General features: G+C 38.2%; 1 protein-coding gene across 1 annotated transcript in view; it reads left to right on the top strand.

Moving 5' to 3' along the window:
- Positions 1-335: 335 nt before the first annotated feature.
- The window catches only part of STARD9 (StAR related lipid transfer domain containing 9), a 91,928-nt gene continuing 70,974 nt past the window's right edge, over positions 336-21,289 (top strand). Inside the window, exons 1-3 of the mRNA XM_065754764.1 lie at positions 336-419; positions 11,411-11,480; positions 13,629-13,745. Of these exons, the coding sequence (XP_065610836.1) occupies positions 373-419; positions 11,411-11,480; positions 13,629-13,745 (234 nt within the window). The 5' untranslated portion in view covers positions 336-372. The remainder of the gene's footprint in view (positions 420-11,410; positions 11,481-13,628; positions 13,746-21,289) is intronic.

The following is a 21,289-nucleotide window of genomic DNA, read 5'->3' as shown; positions in this document are numbered from 1 at the left end:
CCCGAGTGGTGCACGCGCAGCGCGGCAACGCGCGAGCAGCGGCTCCTGGCGCCTCATCCGGCCAGACCCTACGTTAGGCGCAGCGACACGCCGGCTGGCTTTTAAGTAAGCACCAAAAACTCCCAGTTTCGCCGCTGGAGGGGCTGCAAATCTTCAGCCCGACCCACACAGCTGCTTAGGGCACGGCTTTCCCCGACTCCCACCCTGAGGTTTCTCTCCCGTCGACGCGAGGAGGGTCGGGGCGGTCCTCGCTGTGTTCCCGCCCTCGGGGCGAGGCGAAGCCGCATGGGACGGGGCGGCTCCGCCCTGGGCGCTGGGCGGCCGTGCCGGGGGCGTGATGCGGGATCGGGGCGGCAGGGCGTAAGGCGAACCATGGCAAACGTCAAGGTGGCCGTGCGGGTCCGACCTCTGAGCAAAAGGTGCGGTGGGGCTCTGTGAGGGGAGCGCGGATGGAGCTGGGAAGTTTGGGGAGGAAAAGAAAGGAAAAGCAAACTTTAGCGGCCGGTAATTTGCTTCTGCTGTTAGAGAAATGCTATTGCGCTTCAGGCGGAAGTGATCTGAGAACGGGTCCGAGCTCCGAGGGCACAGCAGTGATGCGAGGCAGCCCGCCTGGCTAGCGCGAGTCCTTGGTTTTATTCTCTTTGTCATTCCTAGCATGGAAGTACTGACACTGAAACGAAAACTTGGTAATAAGACCAATCTATTCATAGACCGTTTTGCAGTCTTGCAGGGTTAATCAGACTTCGAAGGAGCTTCAAAGTTTGACTTGATGGTGTATTTCATTGTGCGGTCAGTGACATTTCTCCCACAATAGCATTTGCCTTTATATCACATCTGCTTTAACGTTTATTCCCCAGTGAGTAGTATGTAACTGTGCATATGTCATTGTAGCATTAAACTGTGCCTACAGCTCTTCGGGGTGAGGGGTGACAAGCAGGGAAACCTTTGGTATTGTTGGGAGGGTCAGTGGTGTGACAGGAGCATAGTTTGGAGGGGTGGGTGGGATCCTGGATGGACAGACTCCTGCTCAAGGGCATAGTGAAATGCATTTCATCTGGCACTGACATGGAGATGCAATAAAGTGGAGGGGGAAGCCCGGAGGGTAATGGGCAGACATTGTTGAATAACTCCACTGCTCTACGTCTGGCAGCCTCACTGATGGGGTGGGAGCTTGTGGTCATAAGCTATTTATACCCTGTACTGTGTTGCCACAACTGAGGTCAGCAAAAATGTTCCAGATGGCTTTCTATATTTTATAAAAGGGAAGGGGAAATGATTGAATGCTGTTTGTGAAGGCTCTGGTAGGAGAACTTGCTTTCTGGCCTTGACCAAAATTGCCCAAACATGACGGATTCAAGGCAAATAGCAAATACTTGAATATTTAATGTCACCCTGATGGAGATCAGTGGGGATAGAAACTTACACTTTCCATTCTAGTTTCTTAAGCCACCTCTGTGTTTTGGTCACATGCACCTCTTGCACTCACTGCACACACAGCTGAGAGACCTGGGTCTGTTCAGCCTTGAAAAAAGAGGGCTCAGAGGGGATCTGATCCAGATCTATAAATAGCTAAGCAGCAGGAGACAAAGGGATGAGGCTGGACTCTTCAGCAGTGTGTGACGATAGAAAAAGGGGAAATGGCCACAAACTGAAGCATAGGAAGTTCCACACAAATGTGTGTGGGAACTTCACAGTGCAGTGACGGAGCACTGGCACAGGCTCACATAGAGGTGGTGGAGTCTCCTTCTCTGGAGATGTTTCAGACCCGTCTGGATGCCTACCTGTGCAACCTGGGCTAGGGAGCTGCTTTGGCAGGGATGTTGGACTCAGTCACTAGAGGTCCTTTTCAACCCCTACAATTCTGTGATTAATAGATTGTTCCAGTTCCAGGGACCTCCTAGGTACTTTGAAAGGAAAAGCTTCCTACAAAAACTCTTTGATATAAGCTGGGTTGAAGTACTGTGGTGTGTGCAGCTGCATTTCCAGTGATTAAAGTTTTCATTTCCAAGAGTTCTAAAAAGCTGTGAGGAAATGCTAGCACCAAAGTGTTAGTGGTCATTTTTAGAATATCCAAACTTGCTCATTCCTTCATTCAGTTTATGTGAGTGGGTGAACTTTGGTTTGCATCTTAGATTGATGGAATATTCAGAAGTTAAAAGATCTTATATGGGAGATCATAAAATCCTACTTTCTGTTTAAAGTATCCATTTATTATAATTCATATTGTTCACATCTGCTGTTTGTTACTTAGCATAAGGCCAAGCAAAGAGAGGTCTTTTTGTTCTGTGCCTGTACAGTGCCATCACAATACATTCTTCAACAGAGAACTCCCACGCACAAATAATCCCCAGTAGCTAAAAAGCACACAGTTATACAGCATGCAGAAGTTTTTCCTTTCCTTAAGCTTTAAAGAGGTTGTAGTCAACATTTTTCATAGTACCATCAGTTATACTGTAATAGACAATGCAATTTTATTTTATTTTTATTTTATTTTTATTTTATTTTTATTTTATTTTTATTTTATTTTTATTTTATTTTTATTTTTATTTTTATTTTTATTTTTATTTTTATTTTTATTTTTATTTTTATTTTTATTTTTATTTTATTTTATTTTTATTTTTATTTTTATTTTATTATTTTTATTTTATTTTATTTTATTTTGTCATCAAAGCATTGTCCTGAGAGTAAAATCCATACAGTATGTTCCCTGGAGTAGCATTGCTTCTGAAAAATCTTTACTGCACACTTACCATTCTAAGTACCACAAAATGAAGTAAGCTTGTCACATATGGATACACTGATACTTGTTGGACTTGACAATTTCACTCCACAGAATTAAATATGGAAATGTGAATGGGTGCAGTAAATTGACTATAGCAATAATTTTCAGGTATTAAATAGGAGCTAGGCACTGGTGAAATCCCTTTGTGGTTTATTTCCAGGCGTATTATTGCTTGTTCTGTTAGTTATCAAACTACTGTTGTGAAACTGTAATGTTTTTGGCAGTGGGCTAAAAGCTATTGATAGAAACACTTGCAATGCTAACATGCAGTGATGTAAAGTGGGAATACAGGCTCTCTTTCCTATTTCTCCAATGCTGCTGTGGAACAAGCTGCAGCATGGTGGTATGATACTGTCAGTTTTCCTCCATGATCCATGCCCGGGATGTGTTCCCTTTTCACAGTGCCTTTTGAGAGCTGCTACATATAGTCTTTTTATTTTAAAAAACAGTCCTCTGAACCATACTGAAAAGCCTCATTCCTTCCCATAGAATTCACTTTTTAGGATACTTCAGTAACTAGATGTTACATTTTTTTCATGGATTGTGGATGGGGCATGGGTAAAATAATTCACAGCATGTTCATTTAATAGAGTTGTAAAAAAATGCTTGACATTAGGGTGTGCAAATTTCCCTGGGATGCTTTTTGAGAATGTCACAGAGAGTTTTGAAATTGGGTCCTGAGGTTTGGGAGCTACTCATGTAGCACCCAGCAAAGCAGAAAGTACATTCTACTGTTGGAAAACTCTTTTCAGTTGCCTGTGGAACTGACAGGCAAGGAGCTTAATGGAAAGGTACTCTTGGTATCTTTATTAACTCACAAGTGAACTCTCTGTCCTCCCTGAGCCTCATGTCGTTGAAAGGGTTGCTAAATTGGTGAATTAACCGGAAAGCTGCCTTCAACTTTTTATGCTTTGCCTGTTTCCAAACTGTGACTTGAAGGCCTCCAGCCTGCTGTTTATTTCCCATTCCCTGGAAGAATCCTTAAGCCCGTACTGCTGGCAGATGAGAGCATTGAAGAAATGTCTGTGTAGTCTCAAGTGGCAAAGCTGAACTGTGCTTCCAGCTGTGCGGGTGTTCACTGTCAGTCTGAGCTGAAGCAGTGGTTTTTGTCATTACTGCTGCTGTCTATGGTGTAGACTTATAACAGCCTTCCCAAGGTGCAGGAGGTAATGATGCTTTTGGGCAGCATAAGGAAGGAGGAGATCTGTTTGAGGTCTTTAGACCACAAGTGATAGCTGTGATCTTGGGAGTAGTAGTAGGGAAACTTTCTCTGTTATGATTTCCAGAGAAGTACCTGTTGTGTTGGGCTAAATTGACAGTATGTTGAGTTGAGCTGTAGTGAACAGGTAAGAAAGGAGTTCAGCTGATCAGTGCAATGTCATATTAATATTTAATATTCATTTCTATTAAAAATGAAAGCTGTCATGAAAATAAGAATTGCTTTAAAAATCTTTCTGAAATGATGTTAAGTAAATTACTATTGACTTGTGCTGTGCCTGAATTTACTAATGTTCCGCAAGGTCAGCTTCATTAACTGGATACTGTGTTGTGGTCTACTTCCTCTATTCTTTCTTAACACGTGCTGGTGAGTAAAAGGAAAGATTCTTTTGTAAGCAGGACTTGTCACTGTTGTGTAGATTGTGCTGTTACATGCTACTGCAAACCTCAAGCTCTTAGAGTGATCTTGCCACTACTGACATGAGTGGTAACTTGTAGCAACTCCTGTAGAGTACACTTCTTGAATCTTACACAATGTTAAAAGTTAGGGCAAAATAAAACCCCAGCAGGCTGAAGCCTACTGTTGTTCTCCCTCTTATCTCCATCAAAATGAATGCGATTGTTCTGGTGATTCAAGCATACTCCTTTTAAAACTTTTATTCTTCACTGATCACTCACTGTTGCCTTTTTCAAGCACTTTTTGAAGCAACCTGTTCTGGTTATTGTAGCATCTAACTTTTAAAACTTCATAATCTGTTGTTAAGAAGAAAGTATTCTGAGCAAGCATAGCTGGATGAGTTGAGGTTAATATTTCAAAAGCATTTTCAGGTTATATTGAGGAGGGGGAAAATAAATAAATAAATAACCCACAATTTCTGTAGTATTTTCAACTTAATATATACTTGCATCACATACAACTGAAGCGTAATGACATGAGATATTGACATTAATACATTTCTATTTTTGTTTATGATTTCAGTTTGTGATTAAATTAGCTTTTCTGTATTTTTAGAGAGTTTTTTTAAAGGTTGCATTTATATTTTTCTTGGAAAAAGAAAAAGAAAACAGGGTTTTCAAGGACAATGCATGTTTTCCTTTAGAGTCGTAGATGTGAGCATTTTTTTCTTTTCTCTCTTATTCTTTTCTTGAGAAAAATGGCAAAATTGCTCTTGATTTTCAAGAGATTGGAATGTCTCTGTGAAAGGAAAAGGTCTAAATACAGGAAAGAATAGGTGACAGAGGCAATAATAGAGAACACCCTTTAACTTATTTAGGATTATTAGGATACCTCTCATGTTATAACAAAGTTTAAACTAACGTAGGCCATTGAATACAGTTGTGCCAGTGAAGTGTCTGTCTTCTACACTGGCTGTATTTCCTTACTTTTCTCAATTACATATTGTAGATGTTCCTCACCACCTTGGTGACTCACTCCCAGTGCCTGTCAATGGCAGGCTGCTTTGGTCTGCTATGGCAGTTACATGGGTGCTGTTCTTCTGCATCCTTTTCTTAACTGACAGTTCCTCTTCCCAGATGATGGTAGCTGGACTGTCCCAAAAGCTGTGGTTGAGTTCAAAGGTGGTATCTAATGGTGAGAAAGCTGCCTCAGACCTCCAAGAGTTGTGTCTGAAGTTCTGCACAAACTGCATTGGTTCTGCATTGTTCATGATTTCAAGCTTTTCATTTTGTATTGTTTTTCCACAGAAGAGCTGGGGGTGTTTTGTTGTTGTTGTTGTTCTTGGGTTGTTGGTTTTGTTGTTGGTTTTTTTTTTTTGGTTTTTTTTTTAAGGAAACTTATTTTGGGTTTACAAAGTAGTTCTCTACCAAAAAGAAATGTATTTTAACATTCACATGACCTGTTTTGTAACCTAGCCTATTGTTAAGGTTGTCTTACATCTTTTCCCTTCTTTCAATCAAATTAGCTATTTTTCCTTTGCCTAGTCTATTATTTAAAGTTTTGTGTAAACTATCACTGAGATGGCTGCTCTTTTCTCTTAGTAACTGTACTTGGCCTTTGCAAGTCATTTGCATAAGCAACATCTGTGTTTTTATAAGGGCACTGCATCAGCAACCTTTCCCAGATGTATTCTTGCAGTCACACAGGGCGCGTTTTCTGACTTTTTCATGGGACAAGCTTTCTGGCTTCTTAAAAGGGCAGGACTCTACATGTCTGAGTGTCCAAATGCTGCAAGTCTACTGCAAACAGAGACAACAATGCTTCTGACGATGTTATGTGGCAGCCCCATGCCTGCCCTGATGCAAGCTGGGAGCAGCACAAGGTGCTTGCTTAGCTGCTGGTGGGCCTGCTTTCTGAAATAAGAGACTGGCTTTTTTCACTTCTCTTGTCTACAAAAGCATCCTCAACAATATCCTAAAACAACATCACCACAACCTTTTGAAACTCTTTTAACTGTAATTTTGCATTTTCATAGAGCACTAAGTCCTGTAAGTACTTTACAGACATCAGAATGTTTTGGAGCAGGGATCAGAATTTTTTTATATGCAGCAGTGAAAAGTAGGACACAATGTAATTAAATAACCTGACTAAGAGCCATGCTGGGCAGTTTTGATTTCTAAGACCACACCTTCATTCTGATGAAAAACCATATTAATGCAAGATGATGTGACTGTATGCATAGAAGTCTCTGCCATTCTGTTCTGAGTGTGCTGTAGAGGTTGGAAGCTGGTCTTGTGGGACTTTTGTGCAGTTCATTGTGAGATATGAACACTGCGCGCAGGCAATTTGGGTAGTGTTTCCCAAATTTTCTTTTCTTTAATCCTACTCTTTTAAGTTCTCTTGCTATCTTTCTATCTGTATCATAGCTTAAACAAAAAAGAAAAAAGAAAAGAAAAGAAAAAAACTGCATGTCTGCTTTTTAGAATTCCAGTGTTCAGTTTAAGAGCTGATTGTGGTGTAATGAGATAAATATTAGGCAAGGGAGATGAGAGTGCACCACAGCATTCAGTGAAACAGTCATTTGTTTAACCGTGATCGCAGATTGTGGTTCTGCCCTCTTGACAATGAAACTGACTAGTGTATCTGGATTCTGATTTCCAAGGAAATCACATGGCACATGTTTTTTGCTAAAGTTTGTGTCTTGTTACTCAGTAACATGCTGAGGAATTAAGGGTGGAAGAGTATTGGCTTTGATTGAAACTGGACTGACTGAACTGCAACACTGTTTTCAATCCCCCTCCTTTCAAGCTTCCTTGGGTGCTGTAGTATAGGTGAGTTTTATTTCTCCTCTTCCCTCCTCCCCCAAATGCTCTAACAGAGAAAGCAGTGTCGTTTCAAGGCTGTTCAAAGTGCTGGTGAATCATGAGCAGCATTTCTGACTTGGAATGCTCTAGAAAGATGCTCAATGTTCTTGTTATTGTAGTACAAGGCTTAAAATACTGTGCAAACAGGGCCACCAGAGGAGGCTATCCAGCTCTTCAAGATGCATATAAAAAGTCTGAATATGATCAAGAAAATTTTGACTATTTGAGTAGGCCTTTATCTTGAAGGAGCAATGGTTCAAGTTTCTCTGCACCAGATATTCCTATTTTTGTTGCTGTATTATATTTGCAAAGAACACTAAAGGGAAGCCACAGTGATAGTGACTTTTGCCTATCAGATCATGTCAGCTATTATTAGAGCCAGTGAAAGCTCTGTACAGATAACTGGAGCTGCACGTCCATGACAGCAGTGTGTTGTCTTGCTGAACTTTTTGTACTTGGCTTCAATATGGATTATTAAATTATTTATCAACATCTGTTCTGAATTTGGTAGGAAAGTTGCTGACTGAGTGTGTACTCCTCTTTTGCAAGTCCCAGTAACATACCAACTTAATGAGAAATATCCCAAATGGTGTTGGTTGTTCTGCATAATGAAAAACACCAGAAGCAAGTATAGGCTTTTCTAAAATTTTATTTTTATTTTAGTTGCTGATACTTTTTAAAAATATATCCTGCATTATCCAGAAAAAGTGTGTTCATACTGTTTGTGAGTTTCCCAGCAGCAAGGCTTAGGATACAGATGCTGCTGCTGCTGTCAGGCAGAGATGATGAGCTGGGTTGTGGTTGTGGGTACCTTAGCTTGTCAGTAGAGTGTGGAAGTTCTCATGGCTGAAGGCACTATCAACTCTCACTACTGAACTCTCAAAGCTGAAATTGGTTTTGGAATTTGCTTGAGTGATGGGCATTGGGAGGAAAAGCGTAGGATGCATGCAAGAATTGCATTGCAGGATTATTTTAAAATTATATGAGGTGTGCACTGCATCCTTTCAACAACTATTTAGGATATCTCACATAGTTGAGTGGTGTATTTTGGCTTTATTATGTTTAATTCCCTCAGGTATTAGGTGGTCAGTGTTTGCAGAAGCAGTTCTGCTGTATTATGTCTAGTGCTAATGACTCCAGTATTTTTGTTTTACTGCATGTACATGTTTGTGAAATAAACACAACTTTGAAAAGCCAACTCCTTTGTTCTCGAAGTACATGACTGTTATTTTAGAGGGTGGAGGAGAAGTGGTGTAAATTTTATAATGCCTAAAATAAACAACTGCCTTTCTTCCCACCCTCTGCTTCCTTCAGCTCTGTGTACCTATTTGCACTTCTGCACTCTGCATCTGACCTAGTTTCAGTGCAATCCAGCAAGATGTGGAAATGTTGCTCTCTGGGAGTCCTGATCCTCCCATGATTCTGTTCTGCTGGCTCCTTCTTCCAGGTCTTTCAGCATCTGCTGTCTCTCTGGGATTCTTTGCTTTGATGGGCTGCAGAAATGATTTGTCAGAGGACCAGAAACTGTTAGAGAAGATTTTCCATTGAGCTCCCCCCCTGGTTTTGGCTAGACTGCCACAGCAGCTTTGCTTCCATTTGGTCTCTCTTGTAGCTCCCTATTGCAGCCCTGCTCCTGTATTTTGCATTTTGTTACTATTCTGTCACTGGGTTTGCATTTTGCTAGAACTGTGGGAGGATCTGGGACTTTTCTTGACCCATGTACCACAAAATGGTCTTTTTGCAGCTCTGCATGAAAAAAAAGTTGTACAGAGTAATTTAGAATAGAAGCATTTCCCAAACACAGCATGAATTTTTCAAAAAAGCAAGAGGAGGGATGATAGGAAAGCTGAATGTTTAAATCACTGTGACTTCTGAACTGTGGGAATCAAATGTATCACAAGAAAAATGCACTTTGGGGGTGATTTGTTTTGGTACAAGTAACACAGCTTTCATACCAGTGGAGCAGAGCACCTATTCAATAATAATGAAATATTGTTTATTAGTCAAATGCAAACTGTAATGCATGTATATAACCTGTGTGGACCAGCACGATTTTTGCTGCAAGAGCTTCTTGTAGTGTTTGTAACTTAGAATTAAGGCAGAACATCTGCAACATCTGTAAATGTCCTTTGTCTGTTGGACTTCAGATATTAAAATGGGCTTCCTTCCTTAACGTTCTCTGGTTTGTACCTAAGTGAAGTATGAAATAAACACGTACTTACAGGGAGGCTGAACAAATGGTTTGTCAGACTGGAGACAGCTACAGGTCCAGCTCTGTTGTATGTTGGATATTAGGAAGAATTTCTTCTCCAAAAGAGTGGTTGTGCACTGGAACTAGCTGCTCAGGTTGTGGGAGAGTCACCATCCCTATAGGCATTTAAGGAATGTGTAGGTGAAGTACTTGAGGATATGGTTTAATGGGGCAATATTGGTAGTAGATGGTCTGGTGGACTAGATGATCTCACGGGCCTTTGCCAATCTTTGCCACACCTAATGATTCTGTGCTCAGAGCTCTTTCTCTCAGCTGTAAGTTGCTGCAAAAGCATTCTCTGTTCCACCACTGCATACTCATGCCCTTTTTCTTGCTTTGACTTCAGCAGTTGTGTGTTTGTTTTCTGATCACAGCTGATCTGAGTCATTATATGGGGGTGATTGCTATATCAGGCAGACACACATACATACACACAGACACAGGAAAAAAAAAAAACAAAAAAAAACACCGAGCACATGTGAGGCATTGGTGAGAAGACAGATTGTAAGTAACATAGACTGAGAGTCGACATCCAGAGCAGGGGAAGACATTAGTTTTATTTCTGTTTGCTGCTGGCTTTCATGTGTGAGTCTTGAACAAAGCTACTCAACTGCTGCATAGTGACAAATCATCATTACCCTGAGCTAGAGTGGGGTGTGGTAATTTGATTTTCTCTTGTTTCTATTGCACTGTCATTATATTATAATAGTTAAATACAAGCATTTTAACTTTATATGTGAGAGTAATTTCTATACCTTTAAGGTCTTGTGTTTGGAATTTCTTAATCTTTAATCTTCAAGTAATGATTTTAGTCTATGAATACTTTGGTGATTAGAACCCTCTATTGTTAATACATGTGTTTCTAGGGTTTATACAGTCGGTGTGGGCTAAAGGCAGCAAGTTTCTTCTAATTAGTACTGGTGGGACTGAAGGCACTGATCTGTGAACACCTGTTTCAGGCAGGTGTTTCTAATTATTGTAAACTTCATCTGGAACAGTTCAGCAGCTATAGAAGGTGAGGTTAAATATTTAAAAGTAACTTAAGATGACCTTTTGTTTAAATTTTCTGTTTATTTAGAATCAGAAATCTGGTGTGTATTTTTTCAGTTGAGATCTGAACAATGTTACCCAACTGACCAAAAGGCAGGCTGCACTATACTGTGTTCTGTCTGAAAGTTAGCTGTCAATGAAAGGAGAAATTAACTTAGAAAGCAATTACATCCTGTGCAAATGTATGAAAATTGGTTAAAACAGAGGTACAGAGATTTGGAGTCACAAATGAATGGTGGTCAATTGAATTTGAGTTTTCTAACTCTCATTATGTATGTGAGTGTGTGATAATTTGCAGCTGTGGAGCAATCAGTCTGTTTACATTTCAGGGCAGGCTTGTTTTGCTAAAAAGAACTTTCTTGTAGACTATGATAAAATCTTTAGATTATGTGTTAAAAACTGGACAATGATACCTGACAACACTTTTGTCTTGTTGGCCTGTGAGCTGGATCCATACTCCACAAAACATTGCCGGTCTATGAAGGCTCCACTCTGCTTCAAAGTAATAGTGCCAGTGCATGTTTTTGAAGTGAAGTTATATTCCCTTTAGGAAGACATTGTTCTTCCTCCTAAATACAAGTTAAAAAAGCAGTTCTTAATGTTAAAGAAAATCCTATCAAAATGTAAGTACTTTGAAACTGCTTGATGACCACAGAGCTGTTGGGCTTTGTATTTTACCTCTTACTGTTATGATTCCTGTCTGCAAATGCTGTTTTCTGTCACTGTGTTTTATAAAGTGTTTTATATCTGTCTTAAAACTCTTGAAAGGGAATGCAAATTTCAAGAGTGTGAATTTGAAATGCATCATTGTATTTCAAATGAATTTTTTGAACGTGTTTTGATTCCAGAGAGAGTGCAGAAGGAGGAAGAGTGATTGTAGAAGTTGATGACAAAGTGGCAACAGTCAGAAATATAAAGGTATGCTTTTTGTTTTCTTCTGTTTCTCCTCTAAGGATCCTGATGTGATGCTTTGCTGCATTTCTTTGGCTACTGGATCATTTTGAGAGAAATACTGAGGGAGACATTTAAACTAGCAGAGCTCTAGAAAGTTTTTTTTTATGTTGTTGGGAATGTGCAATCTAACTTTCTCATTCTCATCAAAGCTTCTGTGCTTTGGCTGCATGCCATTATTCAAAGCTGTCGGTAATTTATTTATGATTTTGCGCTTATCTTACTGTTACTAACATCTGGAAGATTTCTTTCCGTCTTTCTCTCCTCCTCTCCTATTTATACTTGAAATGTGACTGGCTAACATGAAATGGAACAAAATGTGTTCAGCTATACTTCAGGCCTTTGTAAAAGACCAAGAGCTATTAGAGTATAATGAATGTGGCTCTCTTCCTCTGAGACCTTTGGAGCCTACATACATAGGAATCAACCCATGTGTTTTAGACTCTTAAACTACTTAAAACTGCCATGTACCTCTGCTAAAATAATGGTGTGGAAACCAAGTAATTTTTTGTTGTCAAACTTCTGTCTGCTTGAAAAGAAAATAATTGAACTACAGATTTACCGAGGTGAAGGCGGGGATTCTAAGAGATGGATGTGTTCTGTGTTTCTTTATAGCTGCGAGGAGCTTTTATTCTAGCTGGTTGGAAGAGAAATGTTTCATGAGGTTTTGAAGAGAAGGCTGGGCACAGATAGAATGGTCTTTGAGCTTTTTACTTTTTCTATTATGACTTTTTCCTAATAACTGTCGGTGTTCTTTTTTAAAGAAAGAAGAGGGGAAAAACGTTAGCTGTATGGAAGGTCTCATGGATGTTAATGTTGCTAAATACCTTCATATTTGGTTTCTTTACTGGGGCTTGTGTTGTGTTGCTGATGCTTCTAGGGTTTCCTTAGTTCAGTCGGCAGAAGTTCCATTGTTCTGACTGAGTTATCGTTGGTAAGACAGCACTTATCCTGAAATTAGGACTAAAAGTAGCTTGCATTGATCTCCTTCCAGATGTGAATGGCTTTGCAAGGCTATATTTACAGAGTCCAAGATTCATTATTCCTTTAATCAATTTTCCCCAATTCTTTGCATGTGGAATAAAGCTCTCCAAGAGGCAGTTGGTTTCCAGCTGCAAGTTGTTCCCAATTTTCTTGGGGAAGACTTTGGTTGCCATGGTGATGCTGCAGCCCTCCCCCCTCCCGCCCAAGCTGGGAGGGGCCCTGCAGGCAGGTGGAGGTCCACAGCTGAGTAAGTGGGCCCAGCTGAGCCATGTGACATAGTCAACTTCCAATTTTATTTCTTAAAGAGGTTCTGTGGGCTGCCTTGGGGCACTGGGAAGTCAAAACAGGCTCCACAGTCTGGGCAGGATTGTTTGGAGGTGTAAGAGCCAATTTGTGAATGTTTTCTCTCATGATATTTCATAACAGGTGAGTTTTTTAATGCATAAATTAATTTAGACTGCTTACTATGGTGCATAAACTCATTATATATATATATACTAATATTTGCATTGCATGTGAGGCGCATTTGCTTTGTAGTAAATTCACAAGGTTTTCTTTTGTTTTGGAAACAATGCTAAGGTTTACAAGGAACAGGTTTTTTTTCTGTCAGGCAAGAGCACATCTCCCTGAGATGAAAGTATGTGGGTTTTTTTGTTTGGTTCTTTTGCTTTTCATTTATAGAAGTTATGATAGCTTGCAGTATTGACTTCTTGTCTTTCTTTTGCTGTAGAAAATTTAAGGAAATAAAAGGTAACTTAATAAAATGATCTCTGAATCGAAGCACTATAAAGATGGTCAGTAGGCTCGTTAAGGTGTGAAGTCTTTTCTCATGTTAAGGTGTCGGCTTTTCTCTTAATACAGATGTTGTGGAGATTCACAATTGTTGATTGTATTTAGGCTGAAGTATTATTTACAGAAAATGTACCCTTCAGCAAAAATTCCTCAGTAGGTTTGTCATGGACATCCCTGCCTCCTCTCTCTGTGAATTAAAGGAAAATGAATTAAGAGAGTTAACTTTCTGTTGTTCCTTTTCTGCAAATACAGGTCTTAGATAAATTTCCTGTTAGTTTTAAAATGCTTGCTTTTTATTCAGCTTTGGATTGAAGTCTGACTTTTTCCTTCTGTTGTCAGGTTGACAGTAGATTTGATGGCACTTGGGACTCAAGAGAAAAGACTGCAACCTTCAGCTTTGACTACTGCTACTGGTCAGTTGATCCTGAAGATCCAAAGTATGCGTCTCAGGAAATGGTAAGCGTTGCTGTTCTTCATATTTGTGTTCCCACTCTTTTTTTGTTCTTTATAATCGTATCTACAGGAAGAGATTGTGAAGTTACATAAGAAAATCTTGTCCATCTGCCCTCATTTTTTTAATATTTTTAGTAATGCTATAGTACACAGTTTTCAACACCCTTGTTTGTAAGGTTTTTTTTGTTTTGTTTTTTTTTTTACAGATCTGCCAACTTTGGTAAAAATCCTTAATTATGATGATAATTAGGATGCTAGCTAGCTTAGTGATAAAGGGTTCAGAAAGAAAGCTGTAAAACTAAAGGAAAAGTGTCGAAGTGATTCTACTGAAAGGATCAGGAACTAAGTAATTGCATACTTAAATAAGGGTAATAAATTTTATTTATAGTATGTTGTTTTGTGTACCTCCTTGCTCAGTCAGAAATTTAATAACTGACTGGGGCCTGATAGATTCAGTTTTGAGATGTGTTAAGATTTACTTAATTAAAAAAATTGTTATGTTACTAGATCTACTGTAAATATCGTGCATGGTAAAGCTATTCAAAGATAAATGTATGCACACACAGGGAAATATCTGTCAGCATTTAAATGGGGTTTTGTGGCTCTTCAGTCTTCAGAATCCTATTTTCTTTCCTTTTCTTGTCAGTACAGTTGTTCCAAATGTTCTCAACTTTGTAAATTTGTTGCTTTTCCTTTAGCTTTTCACAGAAATTGTCATTAAAGACTGAACTAGTCCTGTGAGATTCTTTTTTTCTTCTGACAACAAACACAGGACTGTTCAAATACAGTATTTGAAGAACAATCAGATTTGGCAGTTTTTAGAATGATTGGTCAATTTCCTAATTGTGCCAGGTTTCCTGCTTGGCACTGTAGTGTGGAAGAGATTTTAGGAATTCAGGAAGTGTGCATGTAGTGTTTAAAAAAACAATCTTCTCTCTGAAGTACACAGTGGAAGATAAACTTCCACTTTAGGGATCACAAATTACAAATCTTTAAGTGTTTAACTGTTTTTTGTTGTTGTTTCTGTATCTCCCTCCAGTGTTTTCTTACTTGCATATTTAGATATTGTCTTCATTACAAGTTTTCCTCATGATATAATTAGAAGTGTGCCACTTAAAGCTCTTGACAATACAGTTAACTTTCTAGCTAGAATGGTTTAGCAAGTTAAATGCTGATAAATACGATCTCTCAAGTCAGATTCACTCAGTATGAAAAGAGGTTAGAACTGTCATGTGGGAAACATAAACAGAAAGTGTAATTTTGGTTGTTTTAAAATACAAGTGCAACTGAAAAAGAATGTAAAATAGAATAAGTAGGTGTTTAAAGAACTGTGTTATCACACGATGCAGTTTTATCCAGTAAAAATGCTGAAGGGGAGATACAAATTCAGTGGCCGTAGAAAATTAAGCAAATGAACAATAGTTTTCTTACTTGTGGCATGATTGTTGAATGCACTTGATGCCAGCAAAAAAAAGATATCCAGTGCTGCTTCATGTAACTGTTGAGTTACTGAGTCTTGTAGAGACCCATTTTGTATATTAGGAAGTGTTTGAAGGTGGACTGGTGCTTTGAGAAAGGCCTAGAGTCATGAGTTTCTTGGGTGTTTATCTAGAGTTGTCTTGGTGTCTGTGAGATGCCATAATGTTATTTAGAGAAGGACTGATGGACTGCTGCGATTTTACCATGCTTTTCTGCATTTATCTGCCATCTTACACAGTATGAATGAAGCTTATTGTATCAATTCCATATTTTACAGCAGTGCTTCAGTGCTGAGTTCAAGTTTCTAAGCTTCCTTACAGCAATGGTAGCTGAAGGAAATTCAGTAGTGTTTTCATCCAATAAAAGCTTTCTTTCATGAGCTGACCTTGGATTAGTTTTTTCCTTGAAGATATTTTGCCAACTGTTATCATATGTGGTTGGTGTATTGGTTGATGAAAACAGATTGAAGTATCAGCCTTCGGGTTCATTTTAGTAGAGAACTGTCTGGTAGTGAATTGTCCTGTTCTTGTCCTCTGGACTGCCATATAAAAATGAAGTTGTGGCAATTCTTTTGTTTTATTGTCACAGAGTCTATAAAAACTGCAGTGGAAGGGTGGCAAATCATAGTGCTTAGGTGAAAACATGATTTTTTTTTAAAGGTACAAATCTGCTAGTTTTATCTGGATATTAACATAGTTTATTTCAGACTCTGGTTCCTTCTTTTTCTGAAGATGACCACACAAACTATTTTATTCCCTATATATTTTGATTGTATACTTTATACACGTAAGCCAGATTTCAGTCGCACATCTGTAAGAGCTTTCAAACGCTGAGATGAGAAGTTAAAATTCATATATATATACATATATTTCTTTTTAAGAAAAGATTTGTTTACTACCTGCATTCCACTTACATTTGCCAAAATATAAATGCATGTTGCCCATTTTATTTCTTCTAAAACATTCCTATTAATGTTTACTTATTGCTATTTTTACTTGAGGGGAGTAAAAAATACGGATATTTTTTCACTTTAGTTTGGGGACAGCAGGCCTGCTAATACAGTGGAATGAACAGGAACTGAACCGTATTAGTAATGCCCATGTGACAGACTATATGCCTTTGTTTTTAATCTTTTTAAGTGACTCTACAACTGTAAGTCCTTTTCGCTCCAGTAAATTAAACCAGTCAAAAATACAAATGATTCTTAAGAAAAGTTATTGTCTATGTATTTCTTTCAGAGAATTTTAGAAGTAATTCTTACTTTAACAATATGCACGTTTTCCTGATTAGCATTGCATAAAGATAATAAGCCTTCTCATATCTCTGAAAAGAGGAAAGGTTTGTTTTAAAATAAAGAAACCTAGTTTTTTGACCACTGAAAGGATATCCTTTCTATTTCTCAAACATCAACAGTGATGTCTTGGAGACAAGCTATTAGACAGTAGTTGGTATCAGAAGGTGATTTCAAGTGCAAGTGGCTGTCTTTGATAATTGTTTGTACTATCATTCCAAACATTTGAGAAACCAGACCTGAGTCAGAGTTCTGTTCTCCTTGTTTCTCTCCTAATTATGGTGAAACATGAGTGTACAATGTTTCTAATGATGTGTTAAATCCTTCAATGTACATAGGGATAAACCTGACTCTTGGGCTAGGTGGCAGAGAGAAACAATGTCATGAAGTTGTGTGGGAACAGAGAAAGGGCAGGTAACATATAAGAATAAATAGAGCACAGGAATAGAATGTTGAAAGGACTACGTAAGAAACAAAAGGAAACTGAAATATTTTAAGCATCGGAGTGCAAAAGGTCGTGCATTTTTTTTCTGATCTTACTTCTGCAACTTATTTTGTTCATTTTCTGTGGATATTAACCATGGAATGGTTATTCCAAACTGTCACTGGCAAACATAAGAAAAAGACTCAAGAAACTGTAGTATTTCTGTCTGTGTTCCCTCTCCTGCTTTTTTTGAGATGAACTGTTCCTCTTTGTCTTTATGGCACAGAACTAGTTTGGTTTCATGGTGGAAGGGTGCTGGATGTCTGCACCTGGGCTTCCCCATTTGCATCCAATGAAGTGTTGTTTCACCATATCTCCTTGCATTCCTCTACTAAGCTTTTTTGGAAGGTGAATTTGGAACACTGCGAAGTCCACTTTAATGGAGAAGATTTCTGCAAGAGTAATTTTCTCCCTTTCCACTTCTTCCATGGTTGTCTTCAGGAAACTGTGTTTAGTTTAAGATTATTTTCCAGAGGAAATTCATTTCTCAGGCAATTGTGTAATTGTGGGATTACCCTTAAGTAGAGATTCATGACATGCAATAAAAAGGACTGCAAGCTTGTAAAGTAGAAATATTGTTTGACAATGGTATTGTAGTTATATTTGATATTGTATAATTTATATATATAATTTTCAGTCTAATAGGCAGGTTTAGGCTTGCTGATTCATTGTGGTGGCTGACTATCACAGAATGTAGGTGTTCTGAATCCTTTATTGTTATCCCACAAACAAACAACAAAGTGTACAATTATTTAAACTTAGTAGTACCCTTATCTGGCTTTAAACAATCTGTTTCAATCTTTTTAATTTCCTATGTAGTACTTCAAATAGCCTTCAATGGATGTTAAGTTTGTATCAGTTGCACCAAGTGAAGATAATTGTTTAAAACAGCTGCAGAACTTAAATAAGTGACCATCTAAGTACTACTTCCAAATCAGAAAAAACCCAAAACTTCAGCTTGATGCAAACATTATTAAACAAAATCTTGAGAACATTCCTGCACAACTATAGAAACACAAGCACTGAATATTTTTGTAGTTGGTTGTAATTCCAGTCCTCGGCTTCCCTCCAGCCTTCCTACCCATCCGGTTATTGTGTATCCACAGTAATTGTAGTGGGCAGACAAACCCACAGGATGTAAAAGCAGGTATTTACACACAGCAGTTGCCATAGATAACACATGTGTAGTAATCTGTTCCCTTTGATAAGAGGAATACATCCCATGACTAATGGAGTATGACTGGTAGTAATGATCAAATCTGGGCAAGTGTTTAAATGCCTGCCTTGCTCAGACTTCAGTGGGATCCAAATCTCTGGGTTTCTTTGGAACACTTTTCATAGATCTAAAGTTTAAGTTGTGGGCCTTAGTTACCTGCTAAGTAGAGATTTATAGCATAAGGAATTAAATGGCACACCTTTGCTTCGTACACACTTCCATGTCAGATGCCATTTTATGAGACTGCCTCTCTGCTGCCATCTGTTGCATGGCAACAAAATGTGTTGGAGTATTATGACAGGAAGGTTCAACCCTTACTATCATACCACCACCATCTGCCTTTGACATTGTGGGCCGATGTAATAAAATAGGAGGCATGACTTTTGGAGCAACCTTTGTATAGTTACAGAGGAAAAGCAAGTCCTATTGCAAATGTCAGTAACTGCTCCTAGTTTCTTGGCCTTCTGTTTTCTTCCCTCACATCTCATAAGCAGTGGCTTATGGTTATAACTGTGAATTAGAGATATACCGTGAGCTGAAAGAATAATTCATTCACTTTTGGGTTATTTGTTTCTAAACTTGATGTATCAAGTGATATGGAATCTTTCTGCTTGCCTGTCCAATGCACGTGTCTGCTAGGAAGAGCTCCCTTCCAATCAAACACATCTTTAGTTTGACTGTGCAATGATTTCTACCTCTATTTACAAATATTTTCATTAGGAAGATTGGGTTTTAATCTGTGCTGTAGGTGCAGAAATAAAGGCTACTGAGGGCACCTCCTCTAACTTAACATACATACATAATGTGTGAAAACAGATTTTTCCATTTCTAACTTGTTTTTAAAGTATCATAATTGTTTTCATCACATTTGGTTTCCCATTGAATTTGTGTGGTGTTTCTTTTTTTTTTTTTTTCTTAATACTGGTTTGAGCTAAGAAATACATCTGTGGAAAGGGGGGGAAGGGCAAATTTTTCTTACATCTTTGTCAGAGTGTAACTGAAAAGCAACCAGAAGATGAAACTGATATGTTTGTTTTAATAAGCAATGTCCTCAGTGCAGCATTCAATTTTTCAGTTTGTTATGGTTGGGAGGAAGCAGGAGTGTTTGTTTTTTTCCTGTTAGTTGAAAAAGCTTTAAAAGGTTATATAAGGGCATTGTTTGGAACCAAAACGTTACAACATACTTCCCAGATCTTCATAAAATACACTCACTGTACTTGCAGTTCAGCAGTTTGTTTAATGCAAGAACTCAGATTAAGGAGCCTTTCCATTTTCAGATCACTCTGTGACGCTTCTGTGTCTCCATGTGTTGAGGTTCAAGTTGTTAACTGCAAGTCTGTTACCTGGTATATGCACTTTATTACATTACAGTATATTGGAATTAAATGCTAACTTAGATTGAAGGATTATAGGAATACATTTTCTCTTCATCCTTTCCCCTTTCACCCTTCCTCCTTATAATGCTGGAGTGAAGTGGAGGAGGCTGTGGGTGTAAGTGGCATTTTCTCACCAATTATTTGGAAAGCAGCAAACATTCCATCTGCAACACTTTTTTTTTTTTCTCCAACCCAGAATGAGATAGAAGTTGAAAGAAGAATGTACTGTAAGAAAATGGCTTTTTGTGATAGTGATGAAGGCAGGAAAATCACTGTGAGTGCAGGTTGTTATGCATCTTCAACCAGCAGCACAGCTGCTGTGTTCATTTCACAATCAGATCAAGTCATTCTTTCTGGCTACACCAGGATTTCTTTCCTCTGAAGAAAACTGATGCAGGACTTCTAGCTAATATTTGCAAACTTCAAAGCAGGCTTTACTAGAAGACAAAAATCAAATGGATTTTCAATTTACCACAAATAACCTTTTTCTTTTTTTTTTTTTTTTTTTTTTTTGTCTTTCAAATACATTACCTATTTAGTTTTAAATAAGTAAGGCATTAAGTTAACTGCAAGAAGTAATTATGTTGTATATTCATGCATATGTAACTATAATTTAATGCAACTCTATTTAAAATATGAAGCCTAAGTACACAAGAAAGAATTAAGCTGTGTGTTTGTAACAAGGTGAGGGAAATACTTAATGTTAAGAAAAACAAAACACTACCCACCCACAAAAATAAAAATAAAACGAACTGCTTCACACCATGAAATTTAACTTTTCCTAAATGTTAAGTATGCTAGTATTAAACCCACTCACACATTTTTCCTGAAAGACACAGGGTAGACAGCACACTTCGTTTGCAATAGGCAAGCTATATAATTAGCCAAGCAATGTCAGATCGAACTGCAATTACATTCAGCAGCATAAAAGAATAGTAAATTCTTGGCATTACCAGGTGCTGTGCATCTTGTAGTGAGCCAGCACTGGCATAGTTAACAGTTGTTTTATTACCACTGTGGTTTCCACGTCTTGCAAATGAAAACAAAAACTTTGCACTGGTGACTTGCAAGCTATCTGAAGTTGCCTTGTCAGCATATGGTTATTTGAAAGGATTTTGTTTTTTTCTTCTTAATTTTTATATACATGTGATGTTTCTCTTTGCAGTCTCTGAGATGTATTTTTCAGACTTGAAGAGTTTTTGTGTAGATCTATCACAAAGGGTGAAACACTTACTTCTTAGACTAGACTGCTTCTTCTCTCCATAAGAAAATCCGCAACACTGTAACGCACTAAGTATCGGTGATACAGCCCAAGAATACAAAGATGTGCGTGTGAAAGAGAGGCATGTCTCAATGTCCAGAACGGAAAACACTTGGAATAACATTAGAGCAGATGTTAATGTTAAACTTAATAGCTTTAATTTCAGTTGTGATTCAGCCTCATGGGAAAACAATCTATTCAGCAAGGCCCGGTTCAAATGGTCCATTCCAAAACTTATACACTGTCATGTGAAATAGCTTCAGAATAATATCACTGTCTAGTAAGATGACCTAGAAAGATGTACTTCAAAATATATTCCTGAGCCTAAGATACTGAAACATCATAATCTGTGCTTTTACTAAGAATCTCCTGACTTTAAAACACAGTGATTATGCTGTTAAACAGTATGAATATATCCATGATAGTATGTGAATCTGTGG

The sequence above is a fragment of the Cyrtonyx montezumae genome, unplaced genomic scaffold, assembly GCF_038088225.1.
Source record: "Cyrtonyx montezumae isolate F1298 unplaced genomic scaffold, pur_monq_1.0 scaffold_10, whole genome shotgun sequence".
NCBI classification, from domain to species: domain Eukaryota; kingdom Metazoa; phylum Chordata; class Aves; order Galliformes; family Odontophoridae; genus Cyrtonyx; species Cyrtonyx montezumae.
This window is presented reverse-complemented; position numbering and strand designations above follow the sequence as displayed.